This window comes from Gadus morhua, chromosome 8 (assembly GCF_902167405.1).
Source record: "Gadus morhua chromosome 8, gadMor3.0, whole genome shotgun sequence".
In the NCBI taxonomy this organism is placed as follows: domain Eukaryota; kingdom Metazoa; phylum Chordata; class Actinopteri; order Gadiformes; family Gadidae; genus Gadus; species Gadus morhua.
In genome coordinates, this window is record NC_044055.1 from 28,511,378 (window position 1) to 28,532,855 (window position 21,478).

The 21,478-nt window shown below is 44.6% G+C and overlaps 1 protein-coding gene across 1 annotated transcript in view; it reads left to right on the forward strand.

The window, feature by feature from the left end:
* LOC115548971 (uncharacterized) overlaps window positions 1–21,478 on the forward strand; it is a 138,740-nt gene that overhangs the window by 85,356 nt on the left and 31,906 nt on the right. Inside the window, exons 33-42 of the mRNA XM_030363930.1 lie at window positions 2,211–2,326; window positions 14,494–14,640; window positions 14,969–15,079; window positions 15,209–15,322; window positions 15,609–15,767; window positions 16,804–16,965; window positions 17,444–17,606; window positions 18,013–18,200; window positions 18,279–18,371; window positions 18,716–18,920. Coding sequence (XP_030219790.1) covers window positions 2,211–2,326; window positions 14,494–14,640; window positions 14,969–15,079; window positions 15,209–15,322; window positions 15,609–15,767; window positions 16,804–16,965; window positions 17,444–17,606; window positions 18,013–18,200; window positions 18,279–18,371; window positions 18,716–18,920 — 1,458 coding nt within the window. The remainder of the gene's footprint in view (window positions 1–2,210; window positions 2,327–14,493; window positions 14,641–14,968; window positions 15,080–15,208; window positions 15,323–15,608; window positions 15,768–16,803; window positions 16,966–17,443; window positions 17,607–18,012; window positions 18,201–18,278; window positions 18,372–18,715; window positions 18,921–21,478) is intronic.

Below are 21,478 nucleotides of genomic sequence, written 5' to 3' on the forward strand. Positions count from 1 at the left end.
AAAACACCACAGAAACTGTATTTCGCTACCAAACTAAAAAAAAGACGATAAGGATGTCTGCCTTGCCTTGGGAGAGTGTACACTCTAAACTCCCCAGGCAATGCAGACATCCTGAATTGTAAATCCAGGGTTAGGGATTATTTACTATCCTATCCATGTTAAAAAGAAGAAGGAATAATGCCTCAAATTGCAATTTTTTTAAATATTGACCATGCTTAAAGGAAGCAGGATTATTACCTAATTTTTCACTTTATTTTGTTTTTACACAGTTAAAAGATTTTATTTAAAGTCACATTTGTCTCTTTATTGTTGTTGTTGATCCGAAAATGATCCGACCCGTGACTCAAAAACCGTGACCCGATCCGAACCGTGAGCTTTGTGATCCGTTGCACCCCTAACAAGCACTACTGCCACAATACTACTCCACTGACGCTTCACACTGTGTGACAACACACACACACACACACACACACACACACACACACACACACACACACACACACACACACCTCCACACACATACAAAAGAGAACACAGGAAAAAAAGAGAAAAAATAAATATAAATAATACATTTAAAAAATACGCTCAACCTTGACCATCAAAAGTCCTCTCCATAAAGAAGGAAGAAGACTGCCAACCCCCCCAACAAATATACCAGTCATCATGGAACAACAGTCCCAACCCCTTCATCCTCCATCAAAATAAAATAAATGCATAATGAAACAAACTAACAATATAAATTATCCTAGAGTCATTAAACCTTGAATAACAAAGCTAAACAGAATGGACTGCTGTCCATTACATGTAATGGACTGAGTAGGCTAGTATAGTAGGCTTAGCTGCATTCTATAAACTAAAAAGTCCCAGTGTTTGTTATATGTGAAATGAAGCAAAAAAGTACGCTCTCTATCTCCGAAAATGTCGTTTGCGACGCCTTTCTTCGTCATAGTTTCTTCTATTTGCTCCAATCTTTCATTGATCGATTCTTCGGATTTTGTGGATACACGGAATATATGATGCATCATTTTAGCAACATTTAAGATGATCGAGATGAGATCTGCCTAATTTTGTCAGTGGCCAAACCAAAACAAAGTGACAGTGGCGGCATTAATCCCGCTTCTTGCTAATTTAGACCCGACGTCATATCCTGCCCCTTGCAACCCCATCCCCCCTAATCCACCCGTTGATTGTACTGATGTCTAAACAACATCGATATCCGCATATAAAGCATCAAGTGTGAATCACCCTCAGGGTCGAATCTCCTGATATACAAATGCAGCAAAAATGCAGAATTTAGACTGAGGTAAACGTGAGGGAATCAGAGAGGCAGATTCAACAGAATATCCTGACTGTGTTAAATATGTAAACATGTAAATATGTAAGTAATAATTGTGTAACATAAATATGTAAATGACTAAACATTGTAAGTACATTTCTAGCAAATTAACTCCAATATAAATTATATTAATCTATTCTACAACTTTCAAATCTTTAACTTCTAAACCTTACATTATTATGGATTATTACACGGCTCTTCTCAATGCTGTAGACTGCTCCATTCACTTGCATGGGCCTTCCCAACGTTCAGCTGTCAATTATTTTTGTTCATGCTCACTTCATAACTTCCGGCGGTGAATTATATTTGATAATTCACCGTTGCCAAGTATAATTGACAGTTGTCAAAATTATCTATGCCCACCACTAATATATATATATGTTTAAATAGACCTATGTTCCTCTATGTTTGGGTTCTGGACTGGTGCAGTTTGGTGAATTTAGTGGAATCTAGCAAAACAGGCTCAGAAATTGAACTAAATATTCATACAAATGAATTAGTGTATAATCTCCTGAAAGTAAGGGGGGGGATTATTCTGTTGGTTGCAATCTGCAACCTCACTGCTAGATAACACTAAATCCTACACACTGCACCTTTAAGTGCAATTTGATCCAGATGTGAAACCATGGCATAGACCAACCGATGACGTAACATTAAAGATCTTTGTTTGATTAAATATTTAAATTAGGATAATTTACCTTATTCATTCATCTTGGTTTTATACACTAGCCGGCACTCAGGAACGGAAGCGGGCTCATTAAGTTCCCCCAACCTAGCTATCATTTAGAACTAAGATGGCCGCTAGGTGAGTGAGTCCCATAACGTAACATTGCCTGGTTGGTTCTGTTCATTTCTCCTTTTCTCTTTATTGTAGTTCACATGGCTTCCATCCCCCGGTTGAGTGGCTTAGAAGTGAGTCTGGAGCGCTCCCTGCATGGACTACAGGACTCCGTACAGCTTGACTGGAACCGACATGGACGCCTGGAGCAGGTCAGAGCCGACCACAGATTATTGAGGAGAGTGGACGGTAGGATGGACCATCCCCCACCTTGTCTTGAGTATATCTGTATAGACTACATGATTCTGTTATCCGTTTTGCTACCATGTGAACCTCTGGCAACTGCGAATAATGAACAAAATATGTTTTTGTATGGTACAAAATAAATTCAGAAACAAAGGCCAGTTGCCATGTGAGCAACTTACACCAGAGAGGTTTACCTCATCACTCTCATCTCACCTCATTTATTTTCCTTATCCATGTTCGTTGCTTTGAGGAGGTCTGGTGGTCGCCGTATATAATAAACATCTATATATAACAAAATAAATAAATATCTATAAATATGTATGTATATTTATATATATATATATGTATACATACATATTTATACATAGGCCTATATAGTTATTTATTTGTTGCTTCGAGGACGTCTGGCTGTCTCCGTACATAAATAAATAAATAGGTATGTAGCCTATATACCTATTTACATACATACATATTTATATATATATTTATTTATTATATACGGAGACCACCAGACCTCCTCGAAGCAACGAAAGTGGTCTATTAAATTCAAGAAGGGCCGGCGAGAATAGGGATATTCTCGCCGGAGAACAGATCTCGTTATAACAATAATTTATATCAATGTAACGAGAAAGGATGATAATGCCAAGAAAATAAAGGCTACATGGTTATAATAATTTAAATATAATTAACTCATAAAGCGTATAATGAGACAACAAGACAATCTAGTTGTGGGCCAGCAGAGGCTGCATTTTAACCGAATTCGGCCTATAACCTTATACATATGATAGTCTAACTCTATATGTCACATTTATGATATGCTGTAGGCCTACGTATAGGCTAGTTTTTTATATTATAAATATTTAATTATTGTCATACCTGAGCCACATTCCCCATAGAAAAAGTACACCGTGTTACTTGGTGTTACAACCCTCTTCGTTGATTGGATTGGTGTAAATGGATTTTCAATGGTCAGATACAGATCTTGTTATAAAGATAATAGCTGCACACTATAAAAACGAAAACTTAAAATTGTTGGTCTCATTATGATTTCTGAGTAAAACGAATATAAAACATTAAGTATTCATGTCAACTGTGCAATGCAATTTAGTCCAACCAACAATGTTGAGTTTTGGGTCAAGAGTTGGGCTCACTGTAGTATCTTTGTTAGCAAGACACACGGGTTTAAGTCAGACTCTGTCTGAGGCTGGGCCAACTACGTTGCACATGCGCATTTCGACACTTCAACGGAATTTTCAGATGGTAGATATTGTGGCGACGCCTACCCCCGGGGAGTCTGGGTATTCGTGATGCTGGTTGGGAAAAAGTGGTTTATTGCCTTTTGTCAATTTGTTTTTGTTAGGTTAAGTGGGGTTAACGGGTTTGGGGTCTTTATTGTTTGTGAGTTGTTTATTGTGCGTAGTGTTGCCGCCATCGTTACAGAGACTTGCATGTCCGTTGGTTGGGTGTGCGGTACGCTTTGTGTTGTAGGTGTGTGTTAAATAAAGGCAGCTCTCGGGATCGTGCGGTGTATGAGGCACGAGAGTTGCGTCACCGTTTAACCTGGGCTCCCGTCTCGTGCAGAACAAGTTTGACCATAATGTCAAACTTGTTCTGCACTTTGGTTTGCTGCAATCAGACAGCAATTCTCTGCTGCTGAACTAGCTACATGTTGCTTGTTCTATTGCTGTCTTTTTTTTTCTATTGCTGTAAATAATATTAACCTTAATTTGAAATATTAAGTTAACACCCCTGACTTATTTTTTTGAGTTTTGTAAAATATAAAAATCTTAGTTGGTATAACTCTAACTATCAAGTTTGTCTAAAGAAGAAAATGATCTTTTGATGGGCTCAAAACTCAAAAATTGATTGCAGTAAGTTGCCTTGCAATTTTGAGTTTTCTCAACTTTTTATTTTTTACAGTGCATGGTCTTCTACTAATTAATTCAATTTTGAAGCAATGCATTTCAATCGGGAGATTATTTTCGACTTCAGAAGGGGGAGCAGGCTGCGCAGGATTCTTCAAAACAACAATCCTATGGTGGTTGGCATCGACCACCCCGCCCTTTCCCACAGTTATCGCACTTCTTTACGACTTATGGCGATTATTTCATTTTCTGTAGCATCCACGCATATATCCTGCATTTAATACATGTTCATGTTATATGCAGAATATTCGGAACAAAGACCCGAACATATTGATTCTAGATTCCAGTGATAGGAGCGGGATGCTTTGATGAGGAACATTAATGTACACAATGTATGCACCGTTCACTTTGCACGACTTTATGAGTTCAAACATCTCTGCTCCAAACCACGTTAACGACGTTAAGGGCGGCAACTGGGTTGCCGTCAATTGTGTTGTTTTTGTCGTAAACTAGGGTCCGCTGGCTAGGAAATAGAAGGACACCTTGAAATATCTTTCCACTTTACGCAGTTAAGACTTTGCATTATTTTTGTATGAATTTGACTCGTTGTTTTTTTTAAATCGCTGTCTGGTGTCTAGTTACGTCACTCTGAGAGATGCACATGGGCAGATTATGTAGTGACACAGCCTAGGCCTATGACCTATTAATGAAAGCAAAACATCAAGCTCATTGATTTAACGAGGCAGGGTTATTTGAAACAATTAATTAAGTTATCATGTGTGAGAGGTCATTCTTCCTGAGTGTGCTTCCTATTTATGTCTAGTGTACGTACCCCTACTATCAACAAGCACAACCCCCCCTCCCCTCCCTATATGGATATGGAGAATTGTTGCCGCGGCCCGGTGGTGGTGGTGTCATATATATGAAAGAGGGCATTCAAATATGCTACAATGATCAATTAGGAGGCCAAAGCCCTAAAGGAATTGATGCAATAGGTGACTGAGGCGAAGACATTAACAAGTAAGCTATAGACCTGATATCTCTTTAGGTGTGGCTTGCGCAGTCGCCCCTGACAGAGACTCGTAGGAGGGTTCTCCGTGCTGTACCCGTAGAGCCAGGAGAGCTTTTTGGGTGAGCTGCCTTGGAGGCACTGAAGGGGGCTGAACCGAGCTAGGCAGACCAGGCAGCAGCTGTCCCGTCTCCACAGGATTGTGTCCACTCCTAGCAAGCCTGAGGGTCCCTCGGCTGTCCCCCAGCGGCACTCTCAGCCACCTGATTACCCTGGTGGCCTATGGAGGTCTTAGCGGCCTGCTCAACAGCCTGTGGAGGGTTTTCGGGCCCCCAAACGCCTACCTTCCTGGCCTTTCTGGACAAGGGTGGACATTGTGCACCCTAACTCCCTTGACATGAGGGCAACAGCCTGTATTGAGACCTCACTTAGATTCTGCATTTTGAAGGACCAAGCAACAGGTGGGAAAGCGAGTTCCCAATACGACCCATGCGTGCCGCAGGGTCATAAGCCTTTGAAAGAAGGTTGTCTGTGACCCTGCACTGTGGCCGAGGACACCTGGCATTCAGCCTCAGAGCCTCATCAGGAGCCAAAATTAGGGAGGTGATGGCAGGCCCGACTGGTGGCATGCGGTCTAGCCCAACCTGTGCCGCATTCTGCATGGCAGCCAAGGTCCGGGCATCCGATGTTGAATGGGAAAAGGCCCTGGTATCCCTCCAACAAGCACGAGGCTCCTTCAAGTACTCCCCTGAAGGAGGAGCGGTGAATTTGACTGGGGCAGGGTTGCGCCTGAAGAAGGCACTGGCCCAGGCCGAATCCATTTACGTAGCCATCCGCATGATGGCTGCCATGGAGATGTCTGCTGCCCCCTGCAGAGAGCCAGAGGCAGCATCATTGGAAGTGTAAATGAAAGCACTTCCCTCGCCAGTCAATTAAGAACAGAAATTAATTAGCCTGAGCGTGAGCGCTGCTACTAATTATCACCGGGAGCGAGAACACTGCCTTCACCAGAAATGTAATTAACAACCGATATTAATTAGCTTGAGCGTAAGCGCTGCTGCTAAAAAAGGGAAGCCAAATTAAAGCGTTACCGGGAAAGGAAGTGAGAGCACCGGTAAGGAAAATAAATTTGTGGTTAGAACAGAGCAAAGCTAACGGCTAATACACAAGAGAGCAATGAGGCCAACGAGTGCTGGGAGCGGGATCGAACACACTGCCTTTACCAACAAACGCTGGCACACGTCCTACTCGCGTCGGCGCCATGTTGCCATGGCGCCGACGCGAGTAGGACGCTTATCCAGTAGCTCCGTGCGTGTTGCGTTGTTTTTAGTAATTTAAGTGTGTTTTTATAAACTTTTAACTTTATCAACTATTTATATGTGTAGATCTATAGATATTATATGGATACACTGACTTGTCATGGACAGCAAAGCGATGGACATCTTGTTTATTCAAGGGAGAAACTGCTTTCGCTCCAAACAATGGGACGTAACGGCTTTTTCCACCCCATACCTGCGGAGCTGAGGAGGAGGCGCCGAGGCTGCAGAGCCGGAGCGAAGGTGAAGGCTAGGCTAGCGGCTAAGCGGTGGAAGTACAAGCCCTCGGTTCCGTCGATAGTGATGGGGAATGTGAACTGTTTGACCAACAAGACGGACGAGCTGGCTGCCCTTGTGAGGACGGACAAGACGTTCAGGGAGTGCAGCTTACTTTGCCTCTCTGAAACCTGGCTAACCCAGAACATCCCGGACGCTAATGTGGATCTACCTGGATTCACCACAGTGAGAGCGGACCGAGACTGTGGACGCAGCGGCAAAAGCAAAGGAGGGGGACTCGCGCTGTTTATCAACAACAGATGGTGCAACCAGGGGCATGTTACGGTGAAGGAAATCGTGTGCGACCGAGACATCGAGCTGCTTGCGGTAGGTCTCAGACCGTACTACATACCAAGAGAGTTCTCCCACGCCATCGCTGTTGTTGTTTACATCCCTCCGCGGGCGCACGCAGAGACCGCGTGTGACGTCATACATTCAACAATCGCGAGACTGCAAACACAACACCCAGACGCATTCATCGCTGTCTCCGGGGATTTCAACCATGTGATACTGGACTCCACATTGCCAGACTTTCACCAGTTTGTAAGCTGCCCCACCAGGAAGAACAGGACATTAGACCTCCTGTATGCCAACGTGAGGGAAGCTTACACTGCCACTCCTCTGCCCCCACTGGGAAAGTCTGACCATAACCTGGTCCTGCTCTTGCCACAGTACAAAGCACAGATCCAGAGACAGTCTACGACCAAACGCTCCTTCAGGAAATGGTCTCCTGAAGCAGCAGAGGCTCTGAGCGACTGCTTTGAATGTACTGACTGGAGCGTGCTGCAGGGAGCACATGGTGAGGACATAGAGGGGGTCACACACTGCACTACTGACTACCTGAACTTCTGTATGGACGTTGTGGTCCCTATCAAAACAGTATGCTGCTTCCCCAACAACAAGCCCTGGATCACCAGTAATGTCAAGGACATCCTGAACAGGAAGAAGAGGGCATTCAAGGAAGGTGACAGAGACGAGCTGAAGCGCATACAGGTGGAACTCAAGGTCCAACTGAGAGAGGCGAAGGAGGAATACAGAAGGAAGGTAGAACAGAAGCTGCAGCATAACAACATGAGGGAGGTCTGGGATGGCATGAAAACCATCACAGGCTGCAAGAAGAAGGGCAGCATCACAGGAGAGGGGGATGCTGGAAGAGCAAACCAGCTAAACCTGTTTTTTAACAGGTTTGACACTCCAGCTCCCACAACCAGCGATGGTCCACTTCACACCCACACCATGTCCATCACCTCCCCCAATTCCACCACCTCAGACTGCAGACCACCCCCACCCCCACCCTCCACACCCATGGACAGTTCAACCTCCCTCCACACCACCATCACCAAAGATCAGGTGAGCAGAGAGCTGAGGAGGCTTCATCCAAGGAAAGCAGCAGGCCCGGACAGAGTGTGTCCAAGGATGCTTAAAGCCTGTTCTGCTGAACTGGGGGAGCCACTCCAGCATCTCTTCAACCTGAGCCTGCAGCTGGGGAGGGTCCCAGTGCTCTGGAAGACTTCATGCCTCATCCCGGTTCCTAAGAAAAAACACCCCAGGGAGCCGGGTGACTTCAGACCAGTAGCACTAACATCACACATTATGAAGACATTTGAACGGCTGTTGCTCCATGTCCTCAGACCCCAGGTCCACCACGCACTAGATCCACTGCAGTTTGGATACCAGGAGAAGGTGGGCGTGGAGGATGCCATCCTCTATCTGCTCCATAGGGCCCACTCTCATCTGGACAGGGAGAGCGGCGCTGTGAGGATCGCGTTTTTTGATTTCTCCAGCGCCTTCAACACCATCCGGCCCCTCCTGCTGAGAGACAAGCTGACAGAGATGAGAGTGGACCCACTCCTGGTTACATGGATTACGGACTACCTCACAGAGAGACAACAATACGTTAGACTGAAGGGCTGCACGTCAGACACTGTGGTCAGCAGCACCGGAGCACCACAAGGCACCGTGCTCTCTCCCGTCCTCTTCACCTTGTATACATCCGACTTCCAGCATAACTCTGGGCTCTGCCATGTGCAGAAATACTCAGACGACACTGCGATAGTTGGCTGTATCAAGGATGGAAGGGAGGGGGAGTACAGGAGCCTGGTCGAGGACTTCGTGAGGTGGTGCAGGTCCAACCATCTGCAGCTGAACTCCTCCAAGACCAAGGAGATGGTGGTGGACTTCAGAAGGAAGAAACCACATCTCCTACCCGTGTCCATCGAGGGGGTCGATGTGGAGGTGGTCAGGACCTATAAATATCTGGGACTGCAGCTGGACGACAAGCTGGACTGGACAGCAAATATGGAAGCTTTATACAGGAAAGGGCAGAGCCGTCTGTACTTCCTAAGAAGGCTGGGGTCTTTCAACATCTGCAAAAAACTACTGCAGATGTTTTACCAGTCTGTGGTGGCCAGCGTGCTCTTTTATGCTGTGGTTTGCTGGGGAGGAAGCAGCAGGAGGAGAGACGCTGGTCGAATGGACAGACTGGTGAGGAGTGCTGGCTCAGTAGTGGGAACAGAGCTGGACTCTCTGGTGACAGTGGCAGAGAGAAGGACCCTTGACAAACTGCTGTCCATCCTGGACAACACCCACCACCCTCTGCATGACACCTTCACCAGGCAGAGGAGTGTTTTCAGTGGCCGACTGCTGTCCCAGTCCAGCTCCACTAATAGACTAAAAAACTCTTTCGTCCCCCTGGCCATCAGACTGTACAACAGCTCCCAGTAAAGGCAGGGAGGACAATAGATAACAACAATGGACATTTTATTTATTTATTTATTTATATTTATTTATATCTGTATTTTTGCACATCCATCTGCACTGTTTTTATGTGTGTTTTCGGCTGCTACTGGATACTTGAATTTCCCCCGGGATTAATAAAGTATATATCTATCTATCTATCTATCTACACAACTCTCCTGTCTCGTTCCTTAGTATTATGATCAGCTAGCCACAGCCTCTGGAGGACGGGTTCCCTGCGGCTCCGACCCTAGTCACGAGGCTGCACGTAGTCAGTTGTAAACAAATTCCCTTCCTTTCTCTTAACAAAGGTGCAATACAGTACCTGCGCTTCCAGAAGATGTAAAGGAACAGATCCTCTAACGACACCGGAAGATATAGCCTTCCCGGTGTCCCGTGGGGGTCACAGGTGACTATGTCGGTATTAGGTACTCGAAATGTGTATGCGCTAGGTGGGGATATCTAGTGCTTTAAGCACCGGTCAATAGGGATGAAATAGAACCAACATGGCGGCGCCCCGTAACATTAACAATACTTTCACCGTAAAATCGTATCGCTTTTAGCAAGTTCAGACATTTTTTCTTATTGTACCAATGAGATGGCAGACAATACATCTGTTACATGAACTAAACTTCAAATTTCAGTTCAGTTCATCTTTAAAGATGTATTATACGGATCATCAATATGTCAATTTCACAAGGGGTATTCATGTTTTGAAGACAGCCGTTGTATCACCATTTTTTAAGTCAGCCGATTCTCAGGCTATTTGTAATTAAAGACCAATCAGCATCTTGCCTGAAAGTGTCCTAGGTTGCAGAGCTGGGGATAGCAGAACAACGACTTAGTTCAGGAGGTAGAGCTGTTGTCTCATTCAAAAGGTTACTAGTTCGATCCCCAGCTCCTCCTAGCTGAGTGCTGATGTGTCCTTGAGCAAGAGACTTAACCCTAACTGCTCCTGACGAGCTGGCTGTCGCCTTGCATGGTTGACTCTGCCGTCGGTGTGTCAATGTGTGTATTAGCCGATGTAAGTCGCTGTGGATAAAAGCGTCTGCTAAATGCCCTAATTGTATTTCCCATTTAAACTTCTAAATGAATCCCATGCAATTTGGTTTTAGAGCCAATCATTCTACAGACACTGCCGACTGCCTCTTACTTGAAAACGTTAAGTCTATGATTGACAAGGGAGGTACTGTTGGGGCTGTATTCTTGGACCTGAGAAAAGCGTTTGACCCAGTAAATCATAGGGTACTCATTGCTAAACTCTCCTCATTCAATTTCTCCAACAACGCCCTCAAGTGGTCAGAGACATATTTCAAGAACAGAAATCAGTGTGTGAATGTCCACAATCAAAAATCGACTGCCCTGGATACACCAACTGGTGTCCCACAAGGATCTGTACTAAGTCCAATCTTGTTCAGTCTTTACATAAATGACTTGCCCTCTGTATGCTCTGATGTAGAGATTCAGCTTTATGCTGATGACGCTTTGATTTGTACACATGGCAGCAATAAACTTCAGGCTGCAGCAAAACTCACCAATGCATTGAATCGCATCTCAACTTGGCTAATTCAATCATGTCTTCAACTAAATACATCAAAAACAGTCTGCATGTTTTTCTCTCAAAAAGCGATGTAGCACTCCAGACCCAGGCATAATGCTATCAGGAGAAAAATTTAAAGTTTTCTCTGAGTTCAAATACCTAGGCCTCATAATCGAATTTCAACTGTCCTTTAAATCTCATGCATGTTGTTTTGTATCACTCAGAGGTCAAATAAAAACCGGACAACAAGAGGCTCGTCCCGAGGGGACTGTGTATTACCCTTTAGAAAAAGTGCCTTTAGCCATTCAGCATTCTCAGTTACAGCGTCACAGGAATGGAATTCAGTACCAGTTCATATGAGAGTAATTAGTTCTTACCGTTCTTTTTCAGGAGAGCTGAAAATATGGCTTATTAGTAAACAGTTATGTGTACATTAGGACTACAACTGCTTCTCCTGCTGACTTCTTAGTAACTGTCATCTCTTGCTTTGTCAATTTGTTCTTACTATGTGTTACTGTATCTTCTGAGTCACCTATGTGGTTTTTTGTTTGCAGATGCATTTTATTTCCGTAATTTTAGGTGGCCTTTTGAATATCTGGCCGTGGACAACGGATGTACTCTAGCCTCTTAGGCTGACTCTGGCTCATTTACAGTTTGTCTGTTGATTAGTGTGCAATGTCCCTGAAATAAACCAATAAATAAATAAAATATGGAGTTAAACAAGAGAATATATATTAGTTTTAGGAGGGATTTGAAGATTGTCACTGAAGGGGCTAGCCTGACATGAAGAGGGAGTTTGTTGCACAGTTTGAGGCCAATGACTGCAAAAACCCGATCACCTCTGCTCTTAAGTCTTGACGGAGGGATGGTGAGTAGTAATTGGTCATTGGACCTCAGTGCCCTCGGGGGAGCGTGTTTTGTTAAGAGGTTGGAAATGTAAGGTTCAGCCTGTCCTTTCAGAAATCTAAAAACAAAATATAACCACTAGCGGTGATTAACGGGGTCCGAGCAAAATTAAAAGTCAAGAACACACTAATGGAAGAAATATAAATATAACATATAATCGTCATATTTATAGCAGCGCGACACAGTGTAGCCTGCTCAATAAAAACAATGGAAAAGTTTAACGCGACACATTAAACCAAGAGCTGCCATGGAAGTCGTCCAACAACAGTTCCTGGCCTTTATGCTTTTCATATGGCAGTTAATCAACTTCCGAATGCAAGCTTTGTTTGAAGAAAGTTTGGAGGCTACTGTTTGTTTGTTTTTATCCCCACGTCGCCCGGAAGTGACGATTCTGTCGACCAATCAACGGAGGGTGTGTAGCTCGAATTTTCCGGCACCCTTTCAGGCGTCTCAGTACCCCAACGGAGGAGTATTGAAGAGGAGGGCAAAACGACGAAGGCTCAGTCCAGGTCACGCCCACTTTTGGCGGTGGAAACGCAATCCGTACCGCACCTTTGCGAACCGAACCGTACCGCACCCTGCAGTGGAAATGCGGCATTATAAACCTGAACTGCAAAGCACACATTTCTCGACTGAGTTAAGGAGTTTCTTCAAAGCATATACCTGAAAAAAAATTGAAATTCTGGGGAAATTAAACATTTGTAGTCAAGAACAGTAACGGAAGTAATATAAATATCACAGAGTTAATTATGAAGGAAAAATGGTTAATGAAGAAGTTCCCCTTAATGCCATACTGTGTCTGGGAAGTCAGATTCTTCAAAACGAATGAGCCGGAATGTTGATTGCCTGATGAATTTCAGGTGCTGTTCAATGTTGAGTTTCTTAAATGAGTGGCAATGACAGAATGTGATGTTCGGCTTGTTCATAATGCTCTTATCAGGATCCAAACTCTCAACCTAAGGAGCACCAGTACACGGCATTTTCCCGTTGAGCCACTGACATTCCTGAACTGTATGAAGCCTCAATCGCATGGTCAATATGTCGATTGATAAGCACACAACATCAAGAAAACTCCCACATTTCACAAGGGAATTAAGGGCTGTCTTAAAAGAGTACAGATCTGAAAATGTACACTGTTAATGATATCCACCTAATGATTGCCGTATGGTAGTTATACAATAACAAAATGGTCATATAGGCAAAATGGGTTGAGACTTTGGACGTTTGGCTTTTCTATGAAATTGTGGGTAAAGTAAACATTTTTAGAGCAGAATACCAGGATTTTATAAATGCGTCTGATTCTAGAGATTAATATTCTGAAAGAATTTTGAGTCCAGGTCAATCTGGTGAATAGAAATAAGCATAATTTATGATTTTGTACAATAGCGCCACCTTTGGGTGCAGTACCACAAATTTGGGTTTGGGTTTATGAGTTATTGGTAACCATACCTGAATATTTCAAGAGTTTTTGACTTACGGAATAGGCTGCAGTATGACTTTTACAGAATTTGAGGGAAAAAAAAAACGTTAGAGAAACAATAGGGGCCAAGCAGCTTCAATGCTCGGACCCCTGATAACAAAATCGATCCTAAAATGAACAGGGAGCCAGTGAAGAGCCGCAAGTACTGGAGTTATGTGCTACCGCTTGCGTGTTCTTGTTAAGGAAAGAGAAAGAAAGCTAAATTGGCCTCCTAAACTCTCTAAGTTTTTCTTTCACCCAACGAGAGGAGGTTGGTAGCCCAAATACTACAAAGATGAAGGTGGGGCAGGGAATGTCACCGGGTGCTTTTATTCTCATGATGGATAGACGGGCAATGTTTATATTGAATAGGAAGGGGGGTCTGCTGATAGTTGGTAGGGTGAGGGTTCTGCTGATAGTTGGTAGGGTGAGGGTTCTGCTGATAGTTGGTGGGGTGGGGGTTCTGCTGATAGTTGGTGCGGTGGGAGTTCTGCTGATAGTTGGTGGGGAGGGGGTTCTGCTGATATTTGGTGCGGTGGGAGTTCTGCTGATAGTTGGTGGGGAGGGGGTTCTGCTGATATTTGGTGGGGTGGGGGTTCTGCTGGTAGTTGGTGAGGAGGGGGTTCTGCTGATAGTTGGTGGGGAGGGAGTTCTGCTGATAGGCGATGAAGGGTGGTTTGGTTCTTATTCTTTGTATATTTGTATGGGGTTGTTCTGCCGGCTATGGATCGGACAGTAAATATTGACAGTAGGGTGAGGGAGAAAGGGGAAGGGAGTGCTTCTTAATGGCTCTAATCGTCATGGTTGGGGGGTGCTCTTCATATACCACTTGTGTGATCCTCTTGATGGTTCTGCAATCTGGTGAAGATAGAAGGTTTTCACCTGGCTGCTTTCGCAGATCTATTTAGTCGCCCTGAGAGATGGGAGTCTGAGGTACTGTGTCTGTCTGTGTTTATGTCTGTCTGTCTCTCTGTCTGTATCCGTTTGTCTCTGAGTGTATCTGTCTGTCCGTCTGACTCTCTCTAGGTGCATGCTGCCAGACAGTGGAGGGTCTCAGGGGAGAGGAGTGAGACCTGGATGGATGTGAGGCAGCCCTTCACAGTCTCTCTCTCCCAGGTCTCCCTCCAAGCTGTGTCTCATGTGCCCCAGAGGGGCCAGTGGAGCCGCCATGAGGTGTGCACATTGTTTCAAGCGTTGGTCCCTTCAAGGGCCAACTTTATCTGTTCTTAGTTTCGTTGTGGTTGTTACAAGATTTGATATATAAAAACTTGATTCAATTTATCCAGCTTCAACTGTCCAGAACATTAATTATGAGCGTATTGGAGTTCAGGTCATACGTTACTTATGATATTTCCGATGACCTGTTCTTCGCACCACAGCCCAAATATTTGCCCCAATGTTTGCCTTGAAAAATGATGTTTGTGTTCAAAGTGTATGCATTTAGTAAACAGATCAGTAATGAAGACCCAGCTACTTCTTCCCTGTCTTTTCTCTCCCCCAGGGCCATCTGTCGTGGACCAGCCCAGAGCTGGTCAATGTCTCGCTGACATTGAACCAACAGTGGAACCACAGCTCCATCCGAGGGCGGGCGTGCGGCCTGTTCTCCACGCAGGTAAACCTCCTCTCCATGTCCTACTCAAGACCTTTTGACTGCCTTTATTGTCAAATCACAGTTTTTTCTTTGTGTGTGTGTGTGTGTGTGTGTGTGTGTGTGTGTGTGTGTGTGTGTGCGTGTGTGTAGATGCAGTCTCCAATGAAAGGTTGTATTTCCATGGCCCAGGATGGAGCTCTGTGCTCCCAGAGTGCAGAGCTGAGGTGGGGAAACAGCAGTGTCCAGCAGGGCATGAAGTACCAGGTACTCAACACACTAACCGTCCAATGTGTCCTATTACAACAGAAGAGCAGCCTGGGAAATAAGGAACATTGAAAACTGAGTTCTTCTGTCAGGATTTGATCAGCCGTGTCAGAAACCTAAATAAATTGAGTCATGTGGGAATTTACATTAGGATTTGAATGAACAATTAAACAAAATAAATATATATTTTGTTCCACTTTGAGACTAGACCTCATCATAACAGTGGAATTTATTCTGTGTGTGTTTGTGTGTATGTTTGTGCATGCACGTGCGCGTGTGTGCATAGCGTGGGCCGAGGGGGATGCGCACACTGCAGATGAGCGTCGGGGCGGAGAACGTGTCTCCTCCCCCCTGTTCGTCCCATTCTCTGGTCTCCAAGGTCAAGACCAACCTGAGGGACGGCCTTGAACACACAGTAGTGCTGGCTCTGTGCCCCGCTCCGCCTGTGAGTCCACACACCCTCTCTTTCACACTCGCTCACTCACACTCTCCCTCGATCGCTCAGACATACTATCATCACAGGTTTAATGGACTCCACTGAGCCTCAGGCCTGGAACTTGATGGCGTTGATATAGAACCATGAACAATTTAATGGTCAATTATGTTGAGTATTCTCGAAGAAAGTTGTCCAATCCCGGGTTGCTTTAACTCACTTCATTTATTATAAAGTCGTCGGCATGTTTCGGTATGGTAACTGAAGCTATACGGAGGGAATTGTATCTAACACGAGTGAGAGATAATAACTCTGGCTACTACGGGACATGGGCAAAGGCCCATGTCCCCTCGCGGGTGTCGCTGAAAATCTCTGGGGCGTTCACTCGACGTCCTCCGTACAGGACGTCAAGTGGGTGTGGCCTATGCAGTGGGCGTGGCCTAGTGGGCGTGGCCGGGGTGACGTTATGGCTTCGGCTTCTTCACTTAATTAAAGGTGAAGAGGGAGCAGCCTTCAATAACGTCATGCTCCCCTTGTGGCTATGTGAGGGTAACGCAGCTTATATGTTTGGTCCTACTTCCTAGTGGACAAGTGAGGGAAGCTTAGATTCTTAAAATACGTAACAATTGAATTATCCTGAAAGAGGAATTTTGGCAGAGAACAACAAAACATTACACGTTTCATTGTTGTGTGTGTGTGTTTGTGTGTGTATGTGTTTTGAGTGACATGAGTTGGTGTGCGGTTGCATGCGAGTGTGTCTGCAGGTATGGTGTGTGGTTGCATTTGAATGTCTTGGCATGTGTCTATGAGTTTGCAAATAAGTGTTATTTGTGTTGTTTGGTGTGTGTTCTTGCCCATGCGTTGTGTTGGGGCATGTGTGTGTGTGTGTGTGTGTGTGTGTGTGTGTGTGTGTGTGTGTGTGTGTGTGTGTGTGTGTGTTTACATGTGTGTGTGTTGGTGTCTATATGTTAACGTGTATGTTTACATTGTATACATGTATGTGAATGACTGTGTGTGCGTGTGTTTGCGTGTGTGCCATCCCCACCAGACCCTGTCCTGGTCAGGGTCCCACAAGGTGAACACTGGGCAGGAGCTGCTGTACTCTCACAGCCGTCTCTCGTTCTGGGGGCGCCCCCCCCACTGCAGCCTCACCATGGCCCTGCGAGACGCTTCTTCCCCCCAGCTCACCAACGTGTCCCTCTCTGCGGAGGTACCAAAGGATACCAGCAGGGGAGAGACCAGCACATAGTGGAGAGCAGTAGGAGATGACCCTCAGTTATAAGAAAAGAGAAAAAAGTAGTAAAGAGGAATACTCTATAACAGAATAGACAAGCATCCATATATAGTAGAAGGCAGAAGGGGAGATTAGAATATAATTGAAGAAGAATTTAGTACAAAAGACAATTATAGAATGTAGAGTAGAGTAGATAACATCAAATAATATAATAAAATAAGTTTAAACAAGAGACAGGAGAAGATATGGAGAGGAGAGTGGAATATAGCAAAGGATAACGTAATAGAAAAAGGCAGAAAATGAAAGAATACAGTAGAGTAGGGTAGAGGATGAAAGAAGAGGGAACCAGATAGCAAGGCGGACTAGAATATAATTAAAAATATTAATTTTGTTGATGTGTGTTTGCTGTGTTGTGGAGGTAAGTGTGACGATACCCTGTCTCCCTGCTCCACAGTCTAGGGTGGGGAACTGGAGCGTTGAGGTGGGGGCTGGGGCCCTGTCCTCTCCCCAGGGACCAACGCTCCATGCTAGGGTCACACTGGACCGCAACCAGACCCTCTGGCTCAGAGGATCGATGGAGAACAGATGTCTCCGCACAACAGCTGGTTATATATCCGGTACATATGGACTCGTAAATACGCTACAAGCGTGAAGTGATTACATTTTTCATTGTTATGGAATTATACAAAACACTAATGCATGTGACTGTGAGTGTGTTATCGTGTGTTTGGGTGCGGGTGTGTTTGTGGGTGGTTGTGTCAGTGAGTTTGTGTATCGGTCTGTGTATGGGGTGTATGTGTGTGTTAGGTGTCTGGTAATGTGGGCGTGTGTGTGCTTCCTTGTGTGTGTGTCTCTGTATGTGCATGTGTTTATGTGTGCATGCATTTGTGTGTGTTTTTAAACATTGTGTATGTGGGTGTGTGTGTGTGTGTGTGTGTGTGTGTGTGTGTGTGTGTGCCTGTCTGCATCCTTGCGTGTGCATGCATTTATGTGTTTTTACATATTTTGTGTGTGTATTTGTAGATCACGGGCCAGATGAAGACCTGAGTCTAGCGGTGTGTCTAGAAACAAGAAACAAAGTGACACTGGACCTGAAGAGAAAGGTTGGACCCTCTAGTCCAGAAGTCCTTGTCTCTTTTTCCGTGGGAAATTCCAATCAAAACCTAAAGCTCAAAGCCCAAGGCTGCACTGAAAAGCTACTTGCAACAGAGGTAAACACTGCTCTCCAAAATGGGCTATTGAACAAATACTCCAACATATTTGTAATGCTTTTTTCTACTTTTCAACAGGCCAGAGTTATGTACCTGAGCTCGGAGATGAGCTCAAAGTTATTACAGAAAATAAAGACTATTCTGAATCTTCTCATTGAGTCCAGACAACAGGTACCTAGAATGTAAAAAAGTGTATAATAATTAAAACGTTTTCTTTAACGTTGTTTTTGGGAGATATGTCTGTTCTGTTTCAATGGTGATCGAACACGTTGAGGTCGGCCTAAACTAGACATGAGACTTATGGGTGTTTGGCTTTTGGTCATGTTTCATTAGCAGGGATTTGGGATGCTAAACCCCGACCCCACTCAGTCTGGGTGCGGCCCTTTTAGAGGGAGCTCTAAAAGATCTAAGATCAAATGTAACTCAAACTGCTTTAGACTGTAAGATCAAAATGCTGTAGACTGTATTTCTTACTAAATACTCCATCAAGCTGTTAAACTCTCTTTGCTTCAAAGTCTCGAGACAGAGGCTTACTCCAAGAGATGAATGCCTTGCTCATTAACCTCACCTCGCGGGCGGAGTCGTTCCTTTCATCGAAGGACGGCAGTTTGGGGCCACTGTGGCGGAACGGACAGCTGAGGACCCTTCTCACAGACAGCATACCCCGTTGCCTGACTCTGCTGCACCACGCCTCCGCCCTTGGACAACAGGAGCTCAAACGTGAGTGTCAGGACTAAAGGCCTCCTCAAGCGGTGAACACATGATGACTACACCCAGTAGCCGCGTTTACATGGACACATCTATGCCTATGCGGCATAGAATATGGTCATGTATACGCCTCATTCGGAATACAATTATCTGTTCGGCATAGATTCTATGCCGAATAGAAGAGGTGGTGTAGTCCGTTTTAAATCGCCATGTATACACTTATTCCGCATAGATTGGGGCTTAACTTAGTGCAGCCGCCGTAGTTCGCAATTGGTCCGCTGAGCTCCGTCGGTACTTTTAAGCACACCGAACTTCACCGCTGTCAAGGAAAGTGGATTTATTGCCTGATTCACGTCTTTGTTATCACTCCGTAAAAGTAGTCCAGTAAGCGTGTCCGGTTGCTAAGCGACGGGACACATGGGTGTTTATTAATGACGTGTTCGCCTATCGTAGTGTCCGCGCTCGTCCGAGATAACTGTAAATGAGTAGGCTACTACTAGTACTTTTGCAGGCTGAACGTTAAAATACTTCTTAACTTAGAGAGATGGCAGCTGCAGTAGTTCGCAATTGGACCTTTCCCGTAAGACCACTCTCTCCCACCAGTCTTGGCTGCGGACTCGCATCCAAATTCCTCTTGTTTGCGGCGGAGCTTAGGGTAAATATAAAGATCTGACGAGAAATTGACGTTGCTGCGCTGTCGTCCTCCTTCTTAATTGAAGGAGCAGGCAGAGAAAAGCTCTCTCCTGCTGTGCTTTTATTAAAATCAAATTTAAAATCCCCGATAGTGATAAGACATCCATTATGTCGCCGCCGGTCCAGAGATGTGTCAGGTGTGCGCGAGAGACAGAATGGACACTTTTGTTACTGCCATGTATACAGTACATTCGGAACACATTTTAGGAACAGATCTATGCCGCATAGAAATCTATGCGGATCAGATGTGCCATGTAAACGCGGCTACTGTGTAGCAGACACCCAGTCATAGGTGCCGGAACTTATGAGGCCGCGGAGCCACTCCACTTTTCCTGAAAAAAAATAAAATAAATACATTTTAGCCTGTATTGATGAACCATTTCGTTTCTTAGTAATATTTAGGCCTAATATTGTGACTAAACAAACGAACAGAGCTTCGTCTCCTCGCAACCTTATATTGATTGAGTCTGAAACGTTCTCAACGATTCAGCCAATGAGACGACTACAGCAGGTAGCAATCGCGTTGCCATGGCCCATGGGTAAACAAATGATAAGGCACCACCACACAAGTTAACTAACGATCGCTGTAGGCTTCAATATCATGCAGGCACTTAATTATTATAATTCTTTTTTTCTACATCACAATTGCATGCTTTAATAAAGTATTGTTTTTACCTACCATTATGAGTCTCGTTTGGTCTAGTAGGGAATTCACACAATTGTGCTGCTGCTTTTGCTAATGGCTGGTTCAGACTACACGATTTCAGCCCGATTTTGCCCCGATTCGTACGTCGCAGACAAATTTGCGAGTCGTACACGATTTTGAAAAGTCGGCGACGAGACAAGGTCTTATAATGTGACATGCTTGGGATCTGCAATTTTTTCATCTGCGACGTTAGAAAACCCCACGACGAAAGTCTGGCATGCCAGAGATTTGGGGGAATCGCATGACGTATCCATTGTTGACATGGAGGGAATCTCACGAACAGCTGGAGCTCACGGGTGGTGTTTACTAACTAGTAAAGAACTAACTAGTAAAGTAAAGACTAGTCGAGATGCGCGGTTCGCGGTCATACCCGCGGACACCGTGGATAATCCACGGGTTGGTTCGATTGCATGAAAAAAAGTAATATGCCTACTTGGAGGAATTGTGGGAGGGTCGCGGTCGAAATAAATAAATGAATAAATAATAAGTAGGTTAACATATTGACTAGACAAACGGCAAACTGACAAATTATATTTTTCTATAATCTCCCTGCTTCTGAAATCTCCACCCAGCGCTCGTCCGCTGTTTTTCCATAAGCATTGCACTGTGCGATCATCCTTGCTGCATATTCCCTCACACATTGTTAAAATCATATGCTGGATGCTTTATTCTTTCTATGAGGCTTTTAGTTAATGATCGGGCTATAATAAGACCACGTTGGTTATGTTCGCTGACAAAAGCAGACATTTTATAGTGGTTGGACATTTTAGCGAGCCAACAGGCTTTTGTCGGGGCGCGGAACACTCAACTCAAAATCGGGATGACATTACAGCTCATACGTGCATCTTTACTAACTAGACTTCCCTGCACTACGCAGAGGACCTTTATCATAATGCCTAGTATAGGGAACTCGGGATCCATTGATATTTGCACTTTGTTGCTGCGTTGATGCTGCGTGAAGCACTGCATTAAACACAACAAAAGTTTCTACAATCAAATCCAAAAGCTATCTAAAATGATGTTGCGATGATGATGAATATTATGATGACGATGATATCAATGAAGAAGGTTATTATGATGATTCAGTATTTACTTTGCGGTGACGACACATTATTTGGATCACAACGGTGCTGCAGCGAGCCGCTTCCTATTGGTGCTCAGGGTGGCAATT